This window comes from Camarhynchus parvulus, chromosome 13, assembly GCF_901933205.1.
Source record: "Camarhynchus parvulus chromosome 13, STF_HiC, whole genome shotgun sequence".
Classification (NCBI taxonomy): Eukaryota; Metazoa; Chordata; class Aves; order Passeriformes; family Thraupidae; genus Camarhynchus; species Camarhynchus parvulus.
Genome location: NC_044583.1, coordinates 16,644,262 through 16,671,075, shown reverse-complemented (window position 1 = coordinate 16,671,075; position 26,814 = coordinate 16,644,262). Strand labels below are relative to the sequence as shown.

Here is a 26,814-nt window from a genome sequence, read left to right as displayed (position 1 = left end):
TCTGTAAATAACTTGTTGTTTTGCATTCCTTTATAAAAGAGAAAAAACTTGATGAACTGTTAGTTTGTCCAGTGTCATTGGAGAGGTGGCACTGTCACCCTCCAACCCACTGTCACTCCTGGAAAACTATAAATGTTGGGGGTCAGAAAAATAAACTTCCCTTTTTCTTCACCTTGAGAGCAGCGGTGTGCGCTTGTGTTCTTTCGTGTCCTACAGCGACACTGCTGGGCTTCACCTCCACTCCTCACCCCTCTGGGACACACAGGGGATGCCCAGCAGCCTCACCCCACGCTCCAGAATTCCCAAACACAGGGAGCAAACAGAGCAATTCCTGCTCTCCCTGCCCCTCCCAGGAGCGCTGGGGCTGGGCAGGAGCCCCAGCCAGGCTGACACCACGCCAAGCACCACAGGATTTATTTGCTGTAAGATTTCCGACAGGCAGTCACAATCTGGGCAGGTCAAGCAGCAAAAAGGAGGATTTCGACGGGCCAGAGCTTTTCTGACCCAGGGCTGAACTGCATTCCCAGGAACAGGAGAAGCAGCTGATTGAAAGGCAGCCTGTGAAGTGCCTGCAGAGCAGGGAGAGGGGCACAGGACAGAGGAGATCACTCATCAGAGGCTCCTCGCTCACCCAGGGGCAGATCAAGTGACAGGGAACAGAAACAGCCCATTATCAGCTTCAAAAGCCAGGCAGGAGAAGTCAAAATGACATTGAGACTGTGGCACAGCAAAATCCCATTCCCTGTGCCAAGGGCCCAGAGCCGCAGGGGCTGAACCTCCTGGAGCAGAGCTCCATCCCTGGAGCTGCTGGGAATGGGCTGTGAGGGAGCCCCCAGTGCCTCCTGCGCTGCTCAGACCCAGCCTTGACTTCCAGGAGCTGCTGGGATTTCCCTTCCCTGCAAGCCCAGAGCTCTCTGAGGCACTAAAGGACACCAAGTGCCAGCAGAGGAGTGACAAGGCCTGGAGCCAGCCCAGCAGAGACTAATTAATCTAGACCTAAATCACTCTGAGGCCCCAAAGAAAAGGAAGGGAGCAGGGACCCCCCACCCAAGAGCCAGCAGCCCTGGGAACAGGGATCCAGCACCTCCTGTCATGGTGACTGGTGTAATGGGCGCCCAGGAGCTCTGCAGCTGCCTGGAGGGGACCAAGAGGATTTCCCAAGGCTGGAATAAATCAGGGATGTTCTCCAGCAGAGCAAGAGTTACAGAGCTGAGCCTTCCTCCCACGCACCCACAGCTCACACCCTGGCCCAGAACAAGCCAAGCCCTGGGACACAGCCATGGAAATCCACAAAGCTGGGAGAGGAAAACAGCACAGAGGCAGGGGGGGAAGCCAGGAATTCATCCACACTGAAAGATTCACCACAAAGAAAGGGGGGAGACCAAAATAATAATAATAATAATAATAATAATAATAATAATAATAATAATAATAATAATAATAATAGTAATCTGTGTCGGAACACACAGGCATCACTTGGTGTGGGCTCCTGGTCTCCAGGGAAAACTTCCTGGTGTCCATAGCAACACATCCCAAGCCCTGGCTGCTCTGATGGAGAGGAGCAGAGGATGGCAGAGATGCTTTTAGCTGTGCTCCAGAGCTGGCTCTGAGCCACCTCTGCTGGCTGTGCCCGTGGGGACGGGTCAGGACCCGGCTCAGGGCACCCTCCTGCCCAGAGCTCCCCGGTTTGTGCTTCACCCCAGGCCAGGCTGGAACTGTGTGCAGGAACATTGGGGCATTGTGTGCTGCCCGCCTGGTGGCCCCGTGCAGGAAGTATTACCCAGCCCAGAGCCCCAGCACAGGGCCAGCTGAGCGGGGCAAAGCTCATTACACCAAATAATCCCCTAATAACGTAAATAGCATTAGTGGCCTCGCAGGCTGGGACGCAGCAGCCCTGCAGAGGGGGTGGGAGCTGCCCAAGGAATGCCATAATCTGCCCCCACTCTGCTCAGAGCTGCTTGGGGCCAACAATTCACGGGTTTGTGCTGCACTCTCAGCGCAAACCATGCCCAGGGCAGGGCTCCTGTGGGGCTGTGCCTGTGTCCTGGTGGGCTCTGGGCACAGCCAGGCAGGCAGTGCCACGGGGCTGCGTGGGCACTGGGCAGATTTGCCAGAGATCCGGATTAAGGTGGCACCTCCGGTCAGGGATTGCTGCCCTGGGGTCAGGCAGCGGTGCCCGTGCCCAGCCAGGGGTGAGCTGGGCAGGGGACAGCCCCCAAACACCCCCCAGGGCACAGGGGACAGCCCCAAACACCCCCAGGGCACAGGGGACAGCCAGTGTGTGACCCTGGCACAGGGGACAGCCCCAAACACCCCCCAGGACACAGGGGACAGGCCCCAAACACCCCCCAATGCACAGGGACCCTGCTCAAGGGCTGCTCCGAGCTCACAATCTGCAGTTCCCCTCTGCAATGCCCTCCTTGCCTTCAGGAGGGTCAAGGACCTTGTTTGGTTTCCTGAGCTCTTCCTGCCCCTGTCCAGCCTCCAGCAGGATGGGGAAATGCTGAACCTGTGGAACGCTCTGAGCACGTCAGGAGTGCAAGGATAACGGGATAATTTCCATTTGGAGGGGTTGCTGCTCACCCCCAACACAAATAGCAGGGCACAAGGAGCTCAGAACAAGCTCCTCCAGCAGCTTGAGCGCCCCCCAGGCAGCCCCAAACCCCACAGCCCCACATACCCGAGCACAGCAAACCAGGAACAGCTTTCCAAGAGCACCCAGAGGCATTTTTAAAGATCCATCCCTCCTTCCTTCCAGGGACCAGAGCAGGTGATGCTCCTTTCCCACCTATTTCCCTCTTCCAGCCCATTGGCCCTCCAGGAAGGTCTGTCAGGGACCAGCTGCTCCAGGTAGGTTTGGATCATTATCCACAGGGAACTGGAAATTCCCACCCAGGCCTGCTGCCAGCACGGCTGTAACACAGCATCTCCACAGGAAGATGGGCATGCCTGGCTTAATGAACAGTAATTAACATTCACACAATGCTGGGAGAGCCACAGGTGAAGGGGACTGTGGCAAAGCAAAGCATTCACCCTGAAATGGATAAGGAGAGGCAGTGCCACCATGGGAAACTGGGATTGGTGGGTGCCAGGGGGGATGCAGGGACTGAGAGCTGGCACCTGCAGCAAAGGGGGGCCAGATGGGATGGATCCAGCCCTGGCCTGTGCAGGGAGGTGTGGGTGTCACCAGGGGACGGATCCAACCCTGGGCTGTGCAGGGAGGTGTGGGTGTCACCAGGGGATGGATCCAGCCCTGGGCTGTGCAGGGAGGTGTGGGTGTCACCAGGGGATGGATCCAGCCCTGGGCTGTGCAGGGAGGTGTGGGTGTCACCAGGGGACGGATCCAGCCCCTGCAATGCTGGATGTCAGTGGATGCTGACAGGTGATGCTGGCAGGAATCTCCACAGCTCCGTGGGGCTGAACTCCCTTCCAGCAGCTCCCCAGTGCTCCCAGTGCTCCCCAGTGGCTCCCAGTGCAGCCTGGCAGCGAGCAGTGCCCACCCCATCCCCTGCAGGCTCCCTGGGGCTGGAAATCTCTTCTCAGACCCCCCTGCGGGTGGTGGCACCAGCGCGGCACGGGCTGGGGTGGGATGCGGCTCCAGCGGGGAGGGTGAGGAAAGCTGGGCATTCCCGGTGGGCACTCCGGGTGTGCAGTCCTGGTTTGTATTCCTGATGTGCGCTCCCGGTGTGCATTCCCGGTTTGCATTCCCGTGGGCACTCCCGGTTTGCATTCCCAGTGTGTATTCCCGATGGATATTCCCGGTGTGCATCCCCGGTGCGCATTCCCGGTGTGCATCCCCGGTGGGCACTCCTGGTTTGCATCCCCGGTTTGCATTCCCGGTTTGTATTCCCAGTGGGAATTCCCGGTGGGCACTCCCGATGTACATTCCCGGTGTACATTCCCGATGGATATTCCCGGTGTGCATTCCCGGCTGGCACTCCCGGGAAGGGCCGGCTCAGGAAGGGGAAGCCCGGCCCGGCAGCCCCGGGGCTCAGGAGGGGCAGGAGTGGCCGGGAAGGAATTTGGCTGGAAGCGCTGGAGCGCCGGGAGCGGCCGGGCTGAACCAGCGGGGATGGGACGCACAGCGAGGCCAAAAATCCCCTCTGCTGGGATTGGGGACAGGGAGGGGACACTGCAGTGCTGGGGAAGGTGAAACGGGAAAGCCTTATCAATATGATTGCCTGGCAATAGATTCTGAGAATATGGAAACTATAAGTGAGATTGAAATGAAAGCAAGCTTTGAGATACTTTAGTTACTGAACAACTGGAAAACAATGGTGTGGCCAGCTGAAGGTAAAATCCCCTTTTGATGGAACAACACCCTCTGCTTGCAGACAGGCCCAAGGGTCAGAGCAGACCCTGCTAGCTTGGCAGAAGGGGCCCAAAGAGGAGTTTATAGGGTTTAAAATGTAACCCAGTGTGGGAATGTAATGATTCTTATAGGCTGTATGTAAATGCTGTAGGATTTGTATGTTGTACTAGATCGGTTAGTGAGAATTAGAATATTCAGCACAGAAGATTTACTGTATTGTAATGGGAACCTCACGCTCTTACCCTCTCATCCTCTCTCTCATCTCTCTCTCCCCCTCTCTTCTCTCAGCCTGCTCTGAGCTGTGGCTGGCAGCTCCCAGCAGGGCCCTTTGCAATAAACCCCAAGTTCCAAGACCAGGAGAAGATTTATTGTATTGTAACGGGAACCTCACCCTCTGATCCTCTCTTTACTCTCTCGTTCTCTCTTTACCTCTCTCTCTTCTCTCTGCTCTGAGCTGTGGCTGGCAGCTCCCAGCAGGGCCCTGCACTTGGCCCTTTGCAATAAACCCCAAGTTCCAAGCCCTGCCTTCAGAGATCTCTGCTCTCCACCCATCCTGACCATCCTGACCCCCAACGCTCCTCCACTGCAGGACCCTGCACCCCAATGCCCTGCAGGGCACCCGGCTGGCTCTGTAGCCAGGATATTTTCTGAAAAATCCCTTTGCTAGGATTTTTCTCCTGAGAAGCTGAGAGGCCTCAGAAACAAAATGCAAACAATGATTATCTGCTGCTGTGGAATGCAACAGGTGCATCTGTGATTGGTGTCATGTAGCTGTTTTTCATGAATGGCCAATCACAGTCCAGCTGTCTCAGACTCTCTGGTCAGTCACAAGATTTTATTATCATTCCATTTCTTTTCCTTTCCTTTCAAGCCTTCTGATGAAATCCTTTCTTCCATTCTTTCAGTACAGTTTTAATATAATATATACCATAAAATAATAAATCAAGCCTTCTGAAACACAGTGTCAGATCCTCATCTCTTCCCTCATCCTGGGACCCCTGTGAACACCCCCACAGGGCTCCAGGGTGAGGATTTCCCCTCAGGCAGAGCTGAGCCGTGTCCCAGGGGTGCTGGGAGGAAGGGTGGGAGCTCCAAGGCCACGGGATGTGGGTTTTTCTCATCAGCAGCAGGGCCAAAGGCTCCTGCCTGCTGTCCTGCCTGGCCAGGGCTTGGCTGCAGCCCCAAGAACGCCCTGGGAAGGAAGGGGAGGATGGGCTGGCAGGCAGTGATGCTGCTCCTTCAGCAGGCAGGACTGTGCCTTGTGGGGCTGCCCTGAGCCTGGCATGTGCCTGCTCCAGCACAAATCCCAATTAACCAGGCTGGAAAACACCTCTGAGTCCAAACCAGGTCCCTGCGAGGAGGGGACAGCAGCACACAGCTGGGTGAGCGACACAGGGAAGGCTCAAAGGCTCATCCAAATCTCCCCTGAGATAAAGGAAGGGCCCAGAGCTGGGTGAGAAACACAGGGAAGGCTCAGCCAAACCCCCTGAGGTAAAGGAAGGGCCCAGCAGTGGGGATGCTCAGCTCTGGAGGTGAACTGAGCCCTGCACAACCATCTCAGTGCTCAGGCACTTCTCCCATGGAGCTCACGCATATAAAATCCATTCCCAGCAAGCAGAAAATGCCAGATTCACCTCTGGACAAAAGATTTTCTCTCCTGATCCTTCTCCCCCAGTAAAATGCAGAAGTATCACGTGGTTCCTTATTTAATATTTACATTTTTAAGCCGGGGAGGGCTGACAGGGGATAGGAGGAGGCCGGTAGTGAGGGGAGAGCCTTGCAGTACTTCTGGCAATCACAAGTGGGATGGCACTAGTCCTAGTTTTATTGCAATTGCTGAAGTTGGGATCAGGCAGGCTGTTGGGTGGGTAAGTTGGGTAATATCTCACTGTCCTGTGTGTCATGCATTGGTCATACTGGAGAACAGGACAAGGGCAGAAGCAGCTGCTTGGGTTAGGAAGTACTTAGTGGCAGCTTCAATGGCTTGTGGGTGGTGGGATTTTGAGATTCATTTTGATTAATTTTGATTTTGAGCGCTCCTGATGGGCCGGGGACAGGTATCAGGGATCTGCAGTGGGACAATCTGAGCCTGCAGCAGCCCCAGCTGCTCCTCCAGGGCTGGCACTGAACCCCTGAGGCTGGGACAGTGCCCTGGGGGCACCGGGCAGTTCCCAAACCTGCCAGTCAGCTCAGAGTGTATTCCAGGCAGGATTAGAACCCCCTCCAGCCCATGCCAGCCCCTCCTGGCTCCCAGCAAAGCCATCTGTGGCTTACAGCTAAAAACCCTCCCCTGTCACAGCTCCTAATCCAGCCCTAGGCTTCCCTAATTAGATCAGCACCAATTATTGCCCCCACCTGGCTCACAGCGGCCCCTTGGCCCCCGCTGCTGCCACTGCCTGCGTGGGGACACAGAGGAGCCCTGGGTGACGTGAGGGTGGCACCAGGGAGCTGGAGGGGCAGTGCCACCATGGCAGAGGGCACGGGAGGCTGGGCCAGCACTGGCACCACACCAGGGAGGGAAGCAGGGAACCCCCTTCGCTGGCAGGTGCCACAGGTGCCCAAAAAGGTGCCAGAGCATGGTGAGGGCACGGCAGCACGTTGTGCCAGGGTGGGAGCTGGGTCACATGGGGACACGCTGCACAGACGGGAGGGAGGTCAGAAACATCCAGAGGAGATAAAGGAGAGAAGGAGAAAAATCAAGGGGATAGAAGGAAAAAAACATCCAAACCAAACCAAAACAGAAAACCCCAAAACCAACCAAACAAAAAAGCCCCAAAAACCAAAAACCCAAGAAAACCAAACCAAAAAAAAAAAAAAAAAAACCCAAAAAAACAAACAAAAAACCAAAACAAAAAAAAAAAAAAAAAAACCCCCAAAAAACAACCCAAAAGACCCAAACAAACAAAAAACACCCCAAAACAAACAACAAAAGAACAAAACAAAACCCCCAAAAACAAAAACCCAAAAACCCCAAACCAAACAAAAAAAAACCCCAAAACACCCAAACAAACAAACAAACACCCCAAAACAAACAAAAAAGAACAAAACAAAACCCCCAAAACCAAAAACCCAAACCAAGCAAAAAAAAACCCCAAAAACCCAGACAAACAAACAAAAAACACCCCAAAACAAACAAAAAAGAACAAAACAAAAACCCCCCAAAAAGAAACAAACAAAAAGAAAAATAAAACAAAAAAATCCCAAACAAAAAAAAAAAAAAAAAAAAAAAAAAAAAAACCACCAAAAACCAAAACAAAACAAAAAACCAAACCAAACCAAACCAAGCCAAAACAAAACAAACAAAACAAAACAAAAATAAACAAACAAACAAAAAAAAAACACCAAAAAACAAAGCCATGGCCCTGCCTGCAGAGCAGAATTTGCTCCTGGCTGCGTTTGTGGAAATTATTCTCCAAACGAGTGCGGAGGAAGCTGTGATTGTCCCCCAGGCTGGGCTGGCTGCAGAGCTGCCCCTGCCTGCTGCAGGATGTTTACTCCCCACACCGGCAGCGCTGGGATGTGCCAGGGACACCCCAAACCCCCCTGGGGCTCAGAGCTGGCACCTCCTGCCTGCAGGAGCCCCCAGCCCTGGGGGATGTGGGATCGGATGGAAGCACTGGCTGCTGCTGGGATCTCCCCACATCCCCAAGGAAAAGAGGGAAAAGTTGCTTTTCTCGTTCTCAGAGCTGCGGGGAGATTGGAGGGCCTGACTGCAGACAACAGGAAGGCACAGCAGGGCTGAGAGCCTCCCCAGCATGACAGCTGCACCTGGGCTGGGCAGGGCCAGGAACACGCTGCGTCCTGGGAATTCCACTGCATCCCAGGGATTCCTCTAAGTCCCGGGAATTCCACTGCATCCCAGGGGTTCCTCTAAGTCCCGGGAATTCCACTGCATCCCAGGAATTCTACTGCATCCCAGGGGTTCCAATGCATCCCAGGAGTTCCTCTAAATTTCAGGAGTTCCTCTAAATCCCAGGAATTCCACTGCATACCAGGAATTCTACTGCATCCCAGGAGTTCAACTGCATCCCAGGGGTTCCTCTAAATCCTGGGAATTCCACTGCATCCCAGGGGTTCCTCTAAATCCTGGGAATTCCACTGCATCCCAGGGGGTCCTCTAAATTTCAGGAGTTCCTCTAAATCCCAGGAATTCCACTAAATCCCAGCAGTTTCACTGTATCCCAGGAATTTCACTGTGTCCCAGGAGTTCCACTGTGCCCCAGGAATTCCATTGTATCCTGAGAATTCCACTGTGTCCCAGGGGTTCCACTGCATCCCAGGAGTTCTCCTGCATCCCAGGAATTCCCCTGTATCCTGAGAATTCTACTGCATCCCAGGAGTTCCACTGTGTCCCAGGAATTCCTCTAAATCCCAGCAGTTCCACTGCATCCCAGGGATTCCAAAGTATCCTCAGAGCACCAGGGACACAGATTCACCTCTGGACAAAAGATTTTCTCTCCTCATCCTTGCCCCCCAGTACAATGCAGAAGTATCACGCGGTTCCTTATTCAATATTTACATTTTTAAGCTGGGGAGGGCTGAGTGCTCCTGATGGGCTGAGGACAGGTGCCAGGGATCTGCAGCCCTGAGTTCCAGCAGGAACCTCCCTGGCTGGTCCAGCTGAAAAACCCCCAAAAAAAACCCCAAAGAGAAAGCAGCAAAGGGAATTTCTGAGGAAGGGGAAAGGCAAAGGAGCTGTCAGACGTGGCATGTCCTGCTGGGCACCGTGGAGGCAGCGCCAGGGTGGCCAGGACAGGAGGTGACACAATGGAAACATTCATTGCTGCTCACATGAGACAGGCAGGACAGAAAGGAGATTATTGCTGGCTGCTGCAGCAGGGATTTGCTGTTTGCTGCTGCTGTGTTTTTGTGTCTGCAGCTTCCCGTGTGGAAATGCTCTTTCCCTTTCACCTCCACCCACCAGCCCCGTGCATTTCGGGGCCGTTTCCCAAACATATGGCGCATCCATCAGAGACATAAAGGCTGCTATATTTAAAATATTACAAAAGAAAAGCCAGGAGCTGACTTTTTTTTTTTTTAAACTAGGCCAGCCTCTGAGAGAGGGAGAAACGTGGGGATTTAGGATTTTCTCTGCCAGATCAGAGCAGCAGCCCCGTGGGATGAGGCAGAGCCAGGCTGGCACCTCGCCACCCTGCAGCAGACTGTTGCTTCCAGAGTCTGGGAGCACTTTTGGGAGAAGGATCTGCCTGCTCTGTCCCTGCCTGCACCTCCAGGAGGCTAAGCCCAGCCCTGCTGAGCCCTGCTGAGGTGCAGAGCTCCAGAGCAGAGAGCTCTGAGTTCCTTCCTCCCTGGTTTCCTCCTGGGGACTGAGAACCTCCTGAATTCCCCCACTAATCTCTGTGTGTGCTCAGTGTGATATATTATATTATAATATATTATATTATATTATATTATATTATATTATATTATATTATATTATATTATATTATATTATATTATATTATATTATATTATATTATATTATATTATATTATATTATATTATATTATATTATATTATATTATATTATATTATATTATATTATATTATATTATATTATATTATATTATATTATATTATATATTATATATGTGATATATGTTACAGTATATATTATTATATTTTATTATATTATACATACAATAATTCATGCTACAAGAAATTAAAACCACAGCATTTTGTGTACCAAGCCAGTGTCGGGCAACGAGCAGAAATAGTAATATCCCTATGTGATAAGAATGGAGATTCCAACACCAGGAGGACACTGGCTCCAGGGATGGATATTTCAAGGGATATTTTTCATCTGCCAAGACCCCAGCAGGAGGTATTTGATTGGCATCATCAGAAGTTTATCCCAGGAAGTTTTCACCTGACAGGATTCCAGGAATTATCCACTGGGAAACACGGCAGCAAGAAAGAAAAAACTACAATAATGTGCTAAAATATGCTGAAGAAGGGCCTCCTTCCAGAGCCCAAAGGACTGTATAAAACAGACCCCAGAAATGACATTTTGGAGACCCACAGGGACTTTGTGCCATAGAGGCCAAATCCTGGGTATCCCCAACCCTGGCTCAGAGTCGAATCCCTTGTGGCTTTTTCCAAATTTATACTTTGATAATTTAATACATTTCCTTAATTATTAAATTGGAGTATTCATTTATGACACCCAGCATGATTTATCTGCCAGGCAGACAAACTCCTGCCTGTTTTATAAAGCCAGGGGCTCCTCCAGGTCCTTTCTCCCTTTGCAGAGCGCAGAGCACTCCCTTGTTTTATTTTAAACCCTACTCCTGTCGGCATTGTAACTCCAACCTGGGAGTCTGCGTCAGAGCCAGGGAATGAGGGGTGGTGGATTGGCTATTTTTAACTCTTTCTACTCCGGGGAGCCAGCTGAAATCAAATCCCCATGCAGAGGCACTGCACGGATATTAACGCAATGGGAATTCGGGCTGGGGGCGACAGCTGGCACAGCAAGCCCTGGCGTCACCGAGGGGACAATGTCCCCAGAAATAGGCTGCAGGGCCGGGATATTTGTTACAGAGCCCTCTGAATGCCACCAGCACCGGGCAGTCCCATTCCAGGGGATGAGTTACAGCTCGGGCTGGGGGCAGAACTCCAGCAGGAGCTTCCTTGGCTGGTCCGGATTCCTCCGAGTGCTCCCAGAGCCTGGGAGGAGCTCACTGGGACAGCTGGGAGCTCTGTCAGAGCCAGGGTGGGCACTGCCACATCCCCCCGGAGCCCCCCAGCACTGCCACATCCCCCCGGAGCCCCCCAGCACTGCCACATCCCCCCGGAGCCCTCCTGAGCCAAACTCCTGCAGATTTTGGGGCTGGAAGAGGTGAAATCCACTCCTGCCCTCCCCTACCACAGAGCAACACCAAAATCCCCATGCCAGGGACACAGCAGGATGGAGTGGTCACTTGGGGCAAAAATGAGGAGATAAAATAGATCAGTAAATATATAATACATACATTAAAAAAATACAATTAAAAAGATAAAATACAATTTAAAAATAAACACAATTGGAATAAAATTATAATTGAAATAAATAGAATTTTTTTTAAAAAGTAATAAAATAAATAAAAAATTAAATAAAATAAAAATAAAAAAATAAAAAATAAAATAAAATAAAATAAAGTAAATAAAAAATAAAATAAAATAAAAAAATAAAAAATAAATAAAAAATAAAATAAAATAAAATAAAAAAAAAAAATAAAAGTAATAAATAAAACATTAAATAAAATAAATAAATAAAAGATAAAATAAATTAAAAAATAAAATAAATAAAAAATAAAATAAATAAAAGTAACAAAATAAAATAAAAAATTGAATAATAAATCAAAAGCAATAAAATAAACAAAATTAACTAAAAGATTAAAATAAATTTAATAAAATAAATGAAATAAAAGTAATAAAATAAATGAAATAAATTGCCCCAACAGCAAACAGATCCCCGTTAATGGCTGGAATCTCCTTCCAGCTCCAAAGCAAGCTGGTGGCACCTTGTCCTGCTGGTCACCTCTCCCTGCAGGGTGTCCCCACCCTCTGAGCCCTGCACCTGCACTGAGGCTGCACAAGGCACCACAGTGGCCCGGGGAGGCCAGGACTGCCCCCAGCCCAGGGCAGGCTCAGTTTCTCCATTTCCACCCCAGGCAAGCACTGCTGAAAGCCCCAGGTGGGATTTGGCATCCCCCCCTGGCTGGGACGGCCCAGGAGGAGCGAGGCTGCTCTGGGGTGCTCTGCCTTGGCAAACCCCACTCTGCTTTCAGGCTGTGTGGAAAGCAGAGCTGAGCTTGCCCAGCCCCTGACATCTGCCCCAGGCAAGCAGCAGCACACAGGCACAAGCAAATTTGGCAACTTGATGCCTGTTAAATGTGCTTTTAATTGAGATTTATAGGGGAACTCGCAATAGCAATTGATTATCAAAATCAGATTATTTATGGAGGTTTAGCAGCTATACAGGAGATTAATGCCGGTTGCAGAATAAATCCTCAGTAAATGTATGTTTCCCCAGTAATCAGCTAATAACACATCAACCTAATTATCTCCTGCAAGGGGGCCAGCAATTCTGACACACACTGCAAGGAGATATTGCCATCTGCAAATCGCCACCAGAAGGCCACGAGCAGCTCTGCCTCCACACCCCAGGGGCTCCCTGGGCTGCAGCAGCTCCTCTGTTTTCCTCAACTGGTGTTTGCTCATTAAAAAAATATTTACTGAAGGTTTCATTGGCATGTTTGTGGCAGCAGTGAAGCTGTGCCACGCAGCCAGCCCTGCACCCCAGCCCTTCCCTGAGCTGCTCAGGGCCACCCCACGCTGTCCCCCCCTCTGCCCAGATGGCCACAGGGATGTCCCCAGGGAATGGCATCCCTGGGAGGGGCAGGAGGGCGCCCTGTCCCTGCCATGGCCAGGCTGGGCACAGGAGCACTGCTGTGGGATGCAGAGATGCTCTGGCAGTCACCATGGCAACCCCAGTACACAGCCAGGAGAACAAAGCTGCCAGCAGAGAAACAGCAGAGGGAAGAGAAAAGGAAGGTGGGGAAAGGGGGGAAGGAAAAAAAAGCAGGGAAGGCAAAAAGCCATGGAGCAAAAACGGGGCAGGAGGGAGCCATGGGGAGGGAAATCAGCTGTGCTGGAGGGTGGAGGCTGCTCCCCTTGGGATGACCCTGACACAGGCACCCTCTGAGTGCACCACTGGGACATCTGCTGTGTCCTGCCACTGTCCCAGCAGAGGATCCCTCCAGGACACGGCCTGTCCCCTGCCAGTGGGACTGTGACAGGAGGTGACAGTGCCAGAGAGCCCAGAGGAGCCTGGGGCATGCAGGGAGGGATGAAGGGATGAAGGGATGGAGGGATGGGGATGGATGGATGGATGGATGGATGGATGGATGGATGGATGGACCAGGTGATCCAGCAGCTCTCCCTGTCCCAGCACAGAGGGCTGGCTCAGTTCTGGGGCACAGCACAGCACACACATCACAGCAGCTCAGGCCTCTCCCGCTCTGCCCCAGTTCTGGGCCCAGGCACATTTCTCAGCCCAGCTGTGCCAGCTCTTTGTCCTGCTGCTTCCCAAGTGGAGCAGAGCTGCCTGAGCCCCCTAAAAGGCATCTTAGGGGTCAGAACACAAACAATAACCAATCCCAAATCCACAGCAGTGGCTGGCTGTGAAAGGAGCCTGGAACCAGGGGAAAATAAAGTCCAGGATAATCCATGGCATGGCTCAGGGCAACCCTGAACCCCAGAGCAGGGCCAGGGTGGGAGGCAGAGGTGCAGCCACCAATCCCTTGGGCAGCAAGAACACATCCACACTCCCCACTCTCGCTTCTCCTCCCCACTTCAAAGGCAGAGAATCCAAAACCAGACATCAGGGATGGCTAAGAAAGCAGCAGCTCCAACCTCTCTCAGCAGGAATGGAAAATAACATCCCACTTGGCTGTTTATCCTAAAGAAATAACAAATCCAGAGGGAAGATCCCCTGTGCAGAGCAGCCCTGCCTGCAGCTGAGCAGGAATCAGACACAGCCTCTTGCTGTGAGAACAAGAACGGGCACCCAGAGAGCTGGAGGAGGTCACAGGTCCATGGAAACCTGGCAGGAATGGCAGAAAAACAGAGAAAACACCCAGAAAAGGGCCTGGTGAGGCAGCTCAGCCATTTTAGCACAGAGGAGATAAAAAGAATCACTGAGGTGAGTGGCACAGGTGCCGAGGAGCTGCTGGGGCAGGGATGGGCACCCGGGAAGCTGCTGCAGTGGGAGAGGAATCTCCACGAGTAAAACCACAGCTCTGCACCAGTGTGACCCTCCCCAGGGGGCTCCACATCCCCCAGCCCCATCCTGAGCCTCCCATGGGGCATCTGGGGGTGCCCAGCAAGAGGGGCCACACCTGGAACTGTGAACCCCCCATGGCACACCAGGGGCTGGGCACAGATGGGATCCACAGAATCCACAGAATCACAGAATCCACAGAGTCACACAGAATCACAGAATTCACAGAGTCACACAGAAACCACAGGATGACACAGAATGACAGAATCACACAGAATCACAGAATCACACAGAATTCACGGAATTCACGGAATAACACATAATCACAGAATGACACACAATCACAAAATAACACATAATCACAGAATTCACAGAATAACACACAATCACAAAATAACACACAATCACAGAATTCACAGAATCACACACAGAATCCCCAGGCTGGAAGAGACCTTCAAGACCATCAAATCCAACCCAGCCCCAGCACCTCAACTCAACCCTGGCACCCAGTGCCACATCCAGGCTTTGTTAAACACACCCAGGGATGGGGACTCCAGCACCTCCCCGGGCAGAACATTCCAGAACTTTATCACCCTTTCTGTAAAAAACCTTTTCCCTAACATCCAACCTAAATTTCCCTTGGTGCAGCTCCAGGCTGTGTGCTCTGGTTGTGTCAGTGCTGCTGCAGAAAGAGCCCAGCCCCAGCTGAGCACAGGCACCTTTCAGGAGCTGTGCAGAGTGATGGGGACACCCCTGAGTCTCCTTCCCACACTGGGGCTCCCCTTGGCTCTCCCACTCAGAATCCCAGGGCTGGGGGAGCTCTGGGCAGGCAGGGCTGGCTCTGCTGAGAGCCTCTGGTGCCTTTCCTGGGGCTGGGCCCTCCTTCCATGGGCAGGCTGCAGGCGAGGGGCCAAGCCCTGGCACGGCTCCTGCTGCTCCTGGGCACAGACTGAGTCCTGCTGGTGCCTTCAGGGGCTGCCTAGAACGGAGGCTGGACTGGTAAAGGAATAAATTTGGGATTTATGAAAAGCCCTTCACAGGACACACCTTGGGCAGTGCCAGAGCCCGGCCGTGGCTCCACCCCAGATGGATCCTGGCCACGAGTTCCCACACTTTGATAAGTTTGGGTCCATTTCCATCCTGGGGTTCAGTGTCCAGTTCCAGCCCCAGGTGATGCAGTCCCACCCTCCCAGGTTGCTCCTCCATTCCCTGCTGTTTGCACTTTTGGGGCTGAAGCTGCAGCGGTGTCCTTGGTTGTGGGGCTGGAAAAGGATTGTTCTGTGGGGCTGAGCTGTGAGCAGAACTGCTGACACTTTGTATGGCGTGCAGAGTTATAAACTAACACAGTACAGAGTCTGGAAAATATGAAAGCTCAAACTTAAAGCATCACTTAAAACATGGGTGGGCTTAGCCCTCTCCATCCCACCTCCCCACGTGGAAATAAATTTATCTGTGCACGGGGGAGCACCAGAGACCCTCTGGACCCGAGCTGCGGGCACAGGAACTGGAGCATTCCTCGCTAACAAAGCCATTCATGCAGCTCAGCTCAGCTCAGCTCACCCACGCAGGGCACGGCTGCCTTCCCCGCTGAGCTGTCCCTCCCAAGCCGAAGCGACAGTCTGTCCCCAAGAGCCTCTGCATGCCACTTCGCCCAGCTCCTCATTAGCGACAATTAACGGGCAATCAATGGGCCCGGCAGAGCTGGCACTGTCCGGGAACAAGTCCCCTTTCAGAGGGGGAAAAATGAGCGTGGCCTTTGATGTGCTTTTGGTAAAGTGAGCCAAAACCTGCCTGCCCAAATTGTGAATTGTGTCCCAGACTGGAGCCTTGCTGCCACCTGAGCAGCCCAGCAGGGAGAGAGGGCTGCGGCTGCTGCAGGGTCCCCATCCAGGTGTCCCCATCCAGGGCCAGCTGCAGTGTCCCCATCGCAGTGTCCCCATCCAGGTGTCCCCATCCAGGTGTCCCCATCCTGGCCAGCCCTCCCCCTGGACACCCAGGGGATGTTCCCAGCCAAAGTGAGACCAGGGGTAGAATCATGGAATGGTTTGTGTTGGATGGGACCTTAAAGCTCATCTCATCCCACCCTCATGACAGGGACACCTCGCACTGCCCCAGGTGCTCCCAGCCTCATCCAGCCTGGCCTTGGGCACTGCCGGGGATCCAGGGGCAGCCCCAGCTGTGCCAGGGTCTCCTCACCCTCCCAGGGAAGAATTCCATCCCAATATCCCATCTAACCTCACTCCCTGGCAGTGGGAAGCCATGCCCTGTATCCTGCCACTCCATCCCCTGGAAATTTTCTCTCTCCACATCTCTCCAGGCACTGCAAGGTCACAAGTGGGTGAGCCCAGAGCTCCTCTCCTCCAGGCTGGACGATCCCAGTGCTGGGAGCCCAGAGCAGGGTGCAGCCCTGCAGGTGAGCAGGAGGATGGACACTGCCCAGCCAGGAGGTGCTGCTGCCTCAGAGCCACCCCCAGGACCAGGCAGGGCCTCTGCAGCTCCACCGTTCCCTGGAGATGGGCACTGCCAACCCTCCACAGCCTCTGCTTCCCTGTCTAGCTGAGAGAGGGGAAAAAAAAAGATTAAAAAAGGCAAGAAAGCAAAGGGAGATGGCCTGGATGTGACAGGCTGGTGGCTGTGACACAGGAGCCTCGTTAGCAGCGTTTTTTCCCTGCAGTTGGAGCAGGGGCAAAGCCAGGGAGAGTTTTCAGCTGCCTGCACCAAACCCAGGCTCCTGCACAGGGCTTTTCCTGCCAGGGGCAGAGCTGGGCTGGGCTGTGGCACCCAGGGGCTCAGCTGATGGCTCCTGCCACATCCCCAGGATGGCAAACTCCTGTCACCCCTCCTGCAGCTCAAGGGGAGCACCTGAGCCTGCCAGGGGCTGAGTTTGGGGGGTTCACACCCCAGAGAGAGCTCACAGCGCCTCGTGCCACCTGATATTGGGGCCAGCCTGGGGCCAGGAGGGGATGTGGGGATCAGCATGGCCACAGCAGACCCCAGCAGCTCTCCAGGGCATCCAGAGCAAGGAGCTGGCAGATCTCTCAGCTGACTAAGAGCTCTTTGTGCCCAGTGGCTGTGCTGTACCCGGGGAAGCCAAAGCAATTAGCATTTCTTGGAGACACTCTGGAAAACCCTCCCTGAGTGCTGGGGAAATGCCACAAGCTCAGCAAAGGGCCTGGAGCCTCCTCCCCTGCAGGGGGACGCTGTGCAGGCAGGGCAGAGCAGCACTGTCCCCCTGCAGGGCACTCCTGGGGGCTGTGCCCTCCTTCCTGAGCCCCCTGCCAGTGCCACCAGCCCGGGTGGCGCCCTGGGCATCACCAACTGCCAGGAGCACAGAGCCAGGCAGCTGCCAGCACCTTCCCCAGGGTGGGAAAGGGCACCTCAGAGAGATCCAGGAGAGACCCCATCCCTCAGCTGCAGCCTGCAGGGAGGGGAGGAGCAGGGATGAGCAGTTTGGGATGAGCAGTTTGGGATGAGCAGTTTTTGGGATGACCCAGGAGCAGCAGCTGCAGCTGGCCAAGGCACAGATTATTTTTAACAGCTACTTGTAGAATGCAGGGAGAGCCTGGGGGAGCCACAGCCCGAGCTGCTGCTCAGCCCAGCCCCGTCCCCAGCACGTGCAAGGCACAGATCCCCCAGGCAGGCTTTTTATAGGGTTTCCTGCTCCTGCTGGGCAGCAGCTCAGCGTGGCCGCCCCGTCCCCTCCCTCGGCAGCCACTCACATGCCGCGCACCAGAGTCTTTCCATTCCCTCCCGAGCTGTTTCCTCTTCTCTCCTTATTAGGGATCCACCCACCTATCCATCGTCTCATTCTCTCCCCCTCTGGGGCTATTTTTAAGATGCCATAAAAGCTTTCAACGGGGAGCATCCTCAGGGAGGCAGGGGATTTTATATGGAGCCCATCAGGAGGAGTCATCACCAATAACTCACCACACAGGCACTGCCTTTCCTTGGTGGTTTTTTTTTTTGAAAAGCAGGGGAGGGGAGAACATCCACACTCCATCCCTCAGCCAGCTCATCAGGCACCTCCTTTTGCAGAGGAGAAGGACCAGCCCAGCCCACTCCTCTCCTGGTGGGACAGCAGTGCAAGGGCCCTGGGGGTGGATGGAGGGATGGTTTTGCTCCCTGAGCCCAAGCTGGGATCACCCAGAGCTGCCAGCAGACCAAGGATGGCCCTGTTGAGAGGGGGCTGAGCTCTCCCTGTGTGCCCACACGCCTGGAACTGCTCCTGGGCTCATGGTCAAAAGGGGGGGGAGATTCCAGCCAAATTACCTCCAAAGGCACAGCCTGGACAGACAGAAGGACCAAGAGCTCCCTGCTCTCACAGGCACAGCCTGGACAGACAGACAGAAGGACCAAGGGCTCCCTGATGCCCACAGGCACTGCATCAGCCCCACAATCCCCTCTTTGCCCCCCTCAATCTGGTTATTCCCTGTGGGATAGCTGCCACCCTCTTCTGTCCCAAAGCCTGGCCACAAACGCAAAGGACACCCCACCCGTGCCACCTGCAGCCTGGCACAGCCTGGCAAGAGCCTAAAGCAGGCTGGCACATCTGGGGAAGGATGCTCACAGTGCCAGCCGGGTGTGGGCACAGTGACCCCAGTGCCAGCCGGCTGTGGGCACGGGGGGCCCTGCAGGTGCCGCAGCTCCTGCTGTGCCTCAGGAAGGGGTTCCACGCTCAGCTTTGCTCCCCTGCTCCTCTGAAGCTTTGAGGGATTTGTTCAGGGGGTGCAGCAAAGCCACCCTGGGCCACCCACCCACCCCTCTGTGGCTGCCCTGGCAGCAGCTGGCACTGGGAGATGCCCACACGTCCCAGCAAGGGCCTCTGAGGCAGGCCCACACCCAGCCAGTCCCCAGGGGGATTCAGGAATTGCTCCCATTCTGCAGCAAGAGCAATCCCTGGAAGTGTCCAAGGCCAGCTTGGGCAGGGCCTGCTCTGTGCAAGGGGGCCCTGCCATGCCAGGGGGTGCTACAAGAGCTTGGAGGTCCCTTCCAGCCCTGGGCATCCTGAAATTCCATTAAAAGATTCTGCAAAAAATTCCACAAAAAATTCTGCAAAAATTCCACCAAAAATCCCACCAAAAAATCCACAAAAAAATCCCACCAAAAAATCCCACCAAAAAATCCCACCAAAAAATCCACAAAAACAAGAAAACCAGAAAAAATAAAGATAAAAAAAATCCAAAAAATTTTTTTAAAATCCAAAAAATATTCCAAAAATATTCCAAAAATCCCCCCAAAATCCCCCAAAAACCCCCAAAAAAAATCCCCCCCAAAATCTCCCCCAAAAATCTCCCCAAAAATCCCCCCAAAATCTCCCCCAAAATCCCCCAAAAAATCCCCCAAAAATCTCCCCAAAATCCCCCAAAGGGCTGGCAGCACAGCACAGCTGGGATGTTGGGAAGGACAGGCAAGGGGCTCTCCCAAGTGAGGTGTTTCTGGGGGGGCTGTTCCTCAGGGCCTCGCAGGGGATTTGGGAGCCCTGCTCTACCTCTGGCTGTGTGATCCTCCTGGCAAACAGTCACACAGCTCCCTGCTCTGAGCACAGGTCAAACCTGGAGCTCAAACCCAGCCTGGGTTGAGGAAAGGTTTTTGAGGCTGGCATTGGCACCAGCAGAGCTTCTCCTGCTCCCCAGCTCTCCAAATGTGCCACTTGTTGCCAAGAACATCCAGACGCCACAGGGATGGCTCCAAACCTCAAGCACCTGCTCCCCAGAGAAACCTTCCCACAAAGAACTCCCCAGCTCTGAGCCTTCCCCAAGGCTCAGCAAGAAGCTGATTCAAAATGGAAGTGGAGTAAAAAATCCATGAACAGAAAAACCAGGTGATCCTTGGGGCTCTGCAGACCTTGCCAGGCCAGCAAGGGTAAGAAGAAAGGAAGGTCAGACAGGCTGGCTCAGGAAAGCGCAGCAGCAGCAGCAGCAGCTCCTTTTCCTTGCTGCTCCCCGCCCCAGGCAGTGCAGAAAGCTCATCAATTCCCAGGCCAGGGCTCATGGCTGATACTGATAAAGCATCCACAAAACTGCACCTGAGCTGAAAAATGCACCCAGAAACGGGGACCTATCAACCACCCGAGCCACCAGCAGATAAATGGCACCTGTGAGCTGAGTTTGCTCCTGGGAGAGATCACTTTGGGCCTGATAAACCTTTCCTGAGAGCCAGGAGTGCCCATGGGCTGTGGGGCTCAGGGCATCCCAGGAGTGCCCATGGGCTGTGGGGCTCAGGGCATCCCAGGAGTGCCCATGGGCTGTGGGGCTCAGAGCATCCCAGGAGTGCCCACGGGCTGTGGGGCTCAGAGCATCCCAGGAGTGCCCACGGGCTGTGGGGCTCAGGGCATCCCAGGAGTGCCCACGGGCTGTGGGGCTCAGGGCATCCCAGGAGTGCCCATGGGCTGTGGGGCTCAGGGCATCCCAGCTGCTCTGCTCCCCCAGGGATGCACGGAGCCCCCTGACCCCAGAGGTGCTGGGCACAGGAGGACTTGGCACAGCCAAAATCCCTGCTCCAGGCCCTGCCAGCCTTGCCCACAGCCACAATCCCTGCTCCAATCCCTGCCAGCCTTGCCCACAGCCACAATCCCTGCTCCAATCCCTGCCAGCCTTGCCCACAGCCAAAATCCCCAAGCCTGAGCCACCTGTTCCTTCCCTCCACATCCTGCAGAACTCCCCATTGTTCCTCAGCCCAGCTCCTGCCATGACCACTCCACCCCCAGATGCTTTCTGGAGGTTCTGCAGCGCTCCCAGCTCAGGCTCTGATGTATTTCAGAACTAAAAATACCAAGCGAGGTGTTCCCAGAGCTTCGTGATGGCCCCGGCACGACGGGGCTGCAGGGTCTGCCAGGAACTGGGTGGGATTTTCCTCCCTCCTTCCCAGCAAAGGCAGCAGCACAGGGACTCCTGTCCCCAGCCCAGCCTGCTGGCACCCCAAAGGCTGTTATCCTGCTCAAGCAGGGCCAGTTGATGATTAGAAAATGCGCTTTTTGTTTGAGAGGAGCACGCCAGGCCCTTGGAAGAATTCAGTGGCTCCCATTGACCTTCCAGCACGCGCTCCACGGGCCTGCAGGGCTCCATGGCTCCTGCTCTCCCAAGGGCCAGCTGCCAGGAAAGAGGGTTTGAAAGAGCCTGGGGGAGAGGACAGAGCCCATCCACCAGCCCAGGCACAGAGCTGCTGCCTGGGATTGGAATTCTCTGGCAGCAAAGCAAATGCAATGGGTGATTGTCCCTCTGCTAGGCTGCCCAGGAAAACAGGGAGTGATTTGTGTCTGCTTGTTTGCCAGGGCGCTGAGAGCACTGAAATGCAGGCAGGCAGTCTGGGAGTTCCTCTTGGTGCCCAGAATCTGGAAAACTCCCTGCTCATGACATCACCAGGCTGATCCCTTGGGTTCCCTGCATCTCTGACCATGGGAAACCCTCCCAGCGGGGTGGGGACACCTGGTGGATCACCTGCCCCAGGAGCAGAGCTGCAGCTCCCAGAGATGGGCAGCACCACGGGATTCCTCTTTAATTACACAGGCCCTTAATGGAGTTTGCTGGTAAACACCTTGGAGCCACATGTGCCTGCAGATTACGGGGTAATCACGCTTAGAGGATCACGATCTGAGAGAAGCATGATTGAGGGAGGACAAAAATAACCAGGCAAACATGCTGCATGCACCAGGGTCTGTCAGGAAACCTCCCTTCCCAAATGCTTCCCTGCCCAGCCTGTCCTCTCAGAGCAGGGGCAGGAATCTGAGAGGTGCCAGGGGTGGGGATGGCACTTTGCACTTGGCACACCAAACCTGCTTTGGGAGCTCTCCGTGCTCCCCAGGCTCCCACTGCTCCAAGGATGGGGAAAATGGCTCAGCCCACCCTGAGCTGGTTTGCCATCACATTCTGGCCCTGTGTTTCCCACCTTGGGGACAGGAGGGAGTCTGGAAGATGCCAGGTGTGTGAGCCAGCCCCATCACCCTGTGCCACACTGATCCAGAGCTGCCCAACCCAGAGCTGGCCAGGGTGGCACCTCCAGGGGCTGGCATGTCCTGGGTGGGAGCCAGAACAAGCAGGGGCACCTTGCTGCTGCCCAAGGCAGTGCCCAGGTGGCACAGCACAGGGGCACGCTGATCCTGCCCAAGGCAGTGCCCAGGTGGCACAGCACAGGGGCACCTTGTTCCTGCCCAAAGCAGTGCCCAGGGGGCACAGCACAGGGGCACCTTGCTGCTGCCCAAGGCAGTGCCCAGGGGGCACAGCACAGGGGCACACTGATCCTGCCCAAAGCAGTGCCCAGGTGGCACAGCACAGGGGCACGCTGATCGTGCCCAAAGCAGTGCCCAGGCTGGCACAGCACAGGGGCACACTGATCCTGCCCAAAGCAGTGCCCAGGCTGGCACAGCACAGGGGCACACTGATCCTGCCCAAAGCAGTGCCCAGGTGGCACAGCACAGGGGCACCTTGCTGCTGCCAAAAGCAGTGCCCAGGTGGCACAGCACAGGGGCACACTGATCCTGCCCAAAGCAGTGCCCAGGTGGCACAGCACAGGGGCACACTGATCGTGCCCAAAGCAGTGCCCAGGCTGGCACAGCCCCCCTGCCACCCCAGCAGGGAGCGATGATGTGCAGATCCCACGGGGTGACTCACAGCCAGCACTCCAGGGACCTGCAGCACCCAGCCCTGCTGGCTCCCTGCAGAGCAGCAGAAGGGATCCTTCCCACTCCCTTCAGAGGCTGAAATCCTCGGGGCAGGGGCAGCTTTAACCCTTTCAGCACAAACACAGCAGCAGGCACGCCAGGCTCCCTGCCCAGGCTCCCAGGGAGGTGCTGGCTGCAGGCAGAGCACATTCCAGGGGCTGGTTTAGGGGTGTTCTCTTGGCCAAGGGTTTGTCCTACAGGCTCCAGCTGCCGTGGGAATGCCAAGCAGCAGCACGGACCTGTCTGCTAAGCACAGCTACCTGTTTGCTAGGTAGGGATCCATTTGTAAGCAATTAGTGAGTGGCAGTGATAGCCTAATGAATGTAAACACCAGCACTGTGCCCTCCAAGCCCTCTCTGCACGCCTGCCACCCCAGGAGCAGAGGCCACCTGCCCACCCTTCCACCCTCAGGGCCACCTGAGCTCCTCTGCAGCCCCAGGACAGGAATTTACCCCTGACATCAAAGTGCTTTTATCACCCCAAACACACAATTTTCATCTGGCTTTGCCTTCATCATGGGACAGCTGATGGCACGGTGACGCCCAAATCCAGGCTGCAAACCACCCCTGTCCCCTCAGCAGGGCTCCTGTGTGCTGTGCATGGAGCATCTCCAGGGATAAACCCAGCAGATCCTGCCCAGAGCTCCCGGAGGCCTCTCAGATTTGCTCAGCAGCGTGGCTCAGGGCCAGCCATGGCCCACAGCCACAGGTTTCCTGCCTCACATCAGCCTCAGGCAGGGGAGAAGCGTGAACAAAATGCACCCAGAGAAGTGGGAAGCAGCGGTGGGAGTTCACAGATCAGATGGTGGCATTCTGTCCTCAGCTGTGCATCTCCTTGCTTTGCCAGGCCTGAAATTTTAGCCCTGCAGGCACTGCAGGCACACCTGGGCATCATAAATTTGTGCACAATCTGGCTTCTTCAGCCCTTGTCCTGGGGGGAAAAACAGCCAAAAAAAAAAATCAAAGCAGCAGTGCTGCCCATGCTGGGAGGGCTGGGAAGTGGCACCAAACTCCAGCGAGCCCCTGGCCACCAGCAGAGGGGTAAAAGCCATGGTAGGTCAGTGCCAGGGGCATCACGGGGGTCAAACAGAGGTGGCACTGGCACAAGGCTGCCAGGATTTGGGTTTTGTGCCTCGTGGATGGATTGGAGGGCTAGAGGCTGGGGACGGATGCCCAGAGCTGGGTGAGGCAGTTCTTGGCAGCGTTCACAGCACTCCCAGAAGGAGCTGATGGCAGAGATGGCCCCACAGCCCAGCCTGGCTCACAGAGTGAGCTGGGACAGAAGTGAAGCAGCATTTGGGCATCCAAGGCCTGCTCAGAGCACTCCAGCTGCTGGGAGAGCAGTGGGAGCCCAAGAGGGCAGAGCCAGCCCCCAGCAGCGTTTGCACAGCCCTGGGGTGCTCCCAAGGCACCCAAAAATCACCAACCCCCAGCACCCTGAGCGAGCAGGAGTTGCCAAGCCTTGACTACAACACGTGGCTACTTCTAATGGGGTAATGGCAACTTGGGCAAGGACTGCAGAGCCCCCCAAAGGGCTTGGCAGAGCTTTGGCACTAATGAGTGATGTGCCCAGGGCCACAGAGCTGGGCAGGGCCAGAGGAGCAGCTCCCAAGGACTCCTGGCTGTGCCCAGGGGCCTCCCCTGTGTGGCAGGGCAGAGCAGGGGGCACAGAGCAGGGGGATTTAGCTCCCTGGCACCTCCATGGGCAAAGCAGGGGCAGGCAGCAGGGTTTAGGGCAGGCAGCAGGGTTTGGATCCCTGGCACCTCCATGGGCAGAGCAGGAGGGTTTGGATCCCTGGCACCTCTCTGGGTGTGGGAGGCCGCAGCTGAAGGAGTTTTGCAGCACCATCAGATAGCTGGAACACAGCAGTGCCATAAACAGCCCTTATCTCCAGCAGCAGCCCAGGCTGCTATTAAGAGCTGGGAAGGAATCCCAAAAGGAACCAACAGGCGTTTGTCAGAATTGGCCCGGAGGAAGCTCAGCGGTCCCACCTGACCGGGGAGGCCCGTGATCCCAGCAGGGCTGAGCAGCAGACCTGAGCTGCTCCCCCGGAGGAGCAGAGGGAGGACCCTTTGTTATCAGGCATCCTGCAGGCTCGGAAAGGATCAGTCCCTATTGTTTCCCACCCCGGCAGCGCCAGCCCCGCTGCCCCGGGAGGGGGGGGCTCGCTCCTGCCCCAGGTGTGGCTCGGGCAGAGGGCACCTGCAAAGTTTCCTCGCCTCTGACACAGCCCAACAGAGCTGGAATCACCTGTTCTGTTGGCTCGCAGCATGCCAAGGCATTTTTCACGGTGTTTTGCTCGGGAACCACCCCAAGCCCTCGGATTGAGAAACCTCAGCACGCCAGTGCAATGGAGAAGTTGTTGCTCTGCTGTTCAGTGCCTGGGGGAGGGCTCCGCTCCTCACACAGCTCCAGGAGGCACAGCAGGGGCAGGGGGGCTTCCCTGGAGGGGTTAGGCCAGCAGGAAGCCCCTCAGGTGCCCATCAACACCAACTCCTTCACCAGGGACCTAAAGACGGGGATCAAAGCCGTGCCAGCGAGGTGGGCACAGCTGTCACACAGCACGTCAGGTAGGAAAAAAAAATTGATTGTGACTTGCTCGGCCCTGATCAATCTTCCCAGACTTTCCAGCAAGGGCACAGAACCCAAAGTGAGCAGCCTGGTGCCAGTTCTCATCTTATGCAGCACATTTCCGAGCTCTGCTTCTTTAGAGATTCATCCACAGCGCATGAGTGCCTCCGTCCCTGTCTCACACGCACAATAGCAACACCCACATCCCCAGCTGCAGAAGGCTTGGGGGCTTTTTTTTTCCCCCCAGGATTGCACCTGTGCTTTGCTCAGGTTTCTGGGTCTCTCCTCACCCTTCTCCTCCTCCCCTCACATCCATTTCTGCCCAGGCAGAGGCAGCAGCAAGTGAGGCTGTGCCCGTCACAGCGCTCCTGGCTGCCTCTCACCATGTTGCGTATCGACATTTCAGTCGATGCTCTGCCCTCCAAAACCCCAGAAATCCAAGCCAAGAAAAGTACTCCGTGGAGATAAGCACCGCGGCTCAGCCCACATCAAACACAGCCGAGCCAGAGCCTGTCAGAAAGCAGGCGAGCAAAAGGCAGGCAGGAAAATAACCCCAAATCCATCCCACTGGGCTTGTCAGCGCTGCTATGACATTTTCTTTCCAATTCCTCCCAGCCAGCTCGGTGCGGTATCAGCCCCATTCCCTCAGCCAAGGCGAGAGGACGCCGTACTCACTGCTAGTGCTCATCCTGCCGCTGCTTCCCCGTCCTTCTTGCCCAACAAAGGGGCCAAGATGCTCCTTAAATCCGCTTCTCCTGCCGCTCCCCGGCCGCGGGAGGAGGCTGCCGCTCTCCCTCTCCCAGGAGAATATTCCCGTGCGATCCGCCGCCTATCGCATCCCCGGCGGCTGTCCCCGGCGCTGTCCCCGCGGCCGGCGGATGCCAAGGTCACGGCCGGCGGGGAGGGGACGGGACCGGCCCGGGGGAGGGTCCCGGTCCGGGGGAGGGTCCCGGCGGAGCAGCGGGGGCCGGCCGGAGCTCGGCCATGCACTGCGGAGCGCGGCCGCGGCCGCCCGCTTATAGCGGCTGGGAGCGGCGGCGGGGCCGCGCAGCACCGGCACCGCCCCGGCAGCACCGCCCCGGCACCGCCCCGGCCCAGCGGCACCGCCCCGGTACGGCCCGGGCACCGCCCCGGCACCTCCTCGGTACCCCCCGGTACCCCCCGGCACCGCCCCGGCACCCCCCGGTACCCCCCGGTACCGCCCGGGCACCACCCTGGCACCGCCCCGGCCGCCCCCGGCACCGCCCCGGCCCCCCCGGCCCAGCGGCACCGCCCCGGTACCCCCCGGTACCCCCCGGTACCCCCCGGTACCCCCGGTACCGCCCGCGGGCAGCGACCGGCCCGGGAGACACGGGCGGGGCCGGGCGGACACGGATCTCTGTAGGGACCCGGAGGCGGCTGAAGGATGCTCAGCCTTGGCAGTGCCCTGCCCTGCCCTGCTTTGCTCTGTCCGATGCCCTCTGCTGCCCACTGCCCTGCCCTGCTCTGTCCCGACTGCAGTCGTGCCCACAG

At 55.6% G+C, this 26,814-nt stretch overlaps 1 protein-coding gene across 1 annotated transcript in view; it reads right to left on the bottom strand.

Annotated features, from left to right (window-relative positions):
• The window catches only part of ABLIM3 (actin binding LIM protein family member 3), a 46,096-nt gene extending 19,817 nt beyond the window's left edge, over window positions 1-26,279 (bottom strand). The window contains 1 exon segment of the mRNA XM_030957215.1: window positions 25,978-26,279. Coding sequence (XP_030813075.1) covers window positions 25,978-25,990 — 13 coding nt within the window. The 5' untranslated portion in view covers window positions 25,991-26,279.
• Window positions 26,280-26,814: the final 535 nt, after the last annotated feature.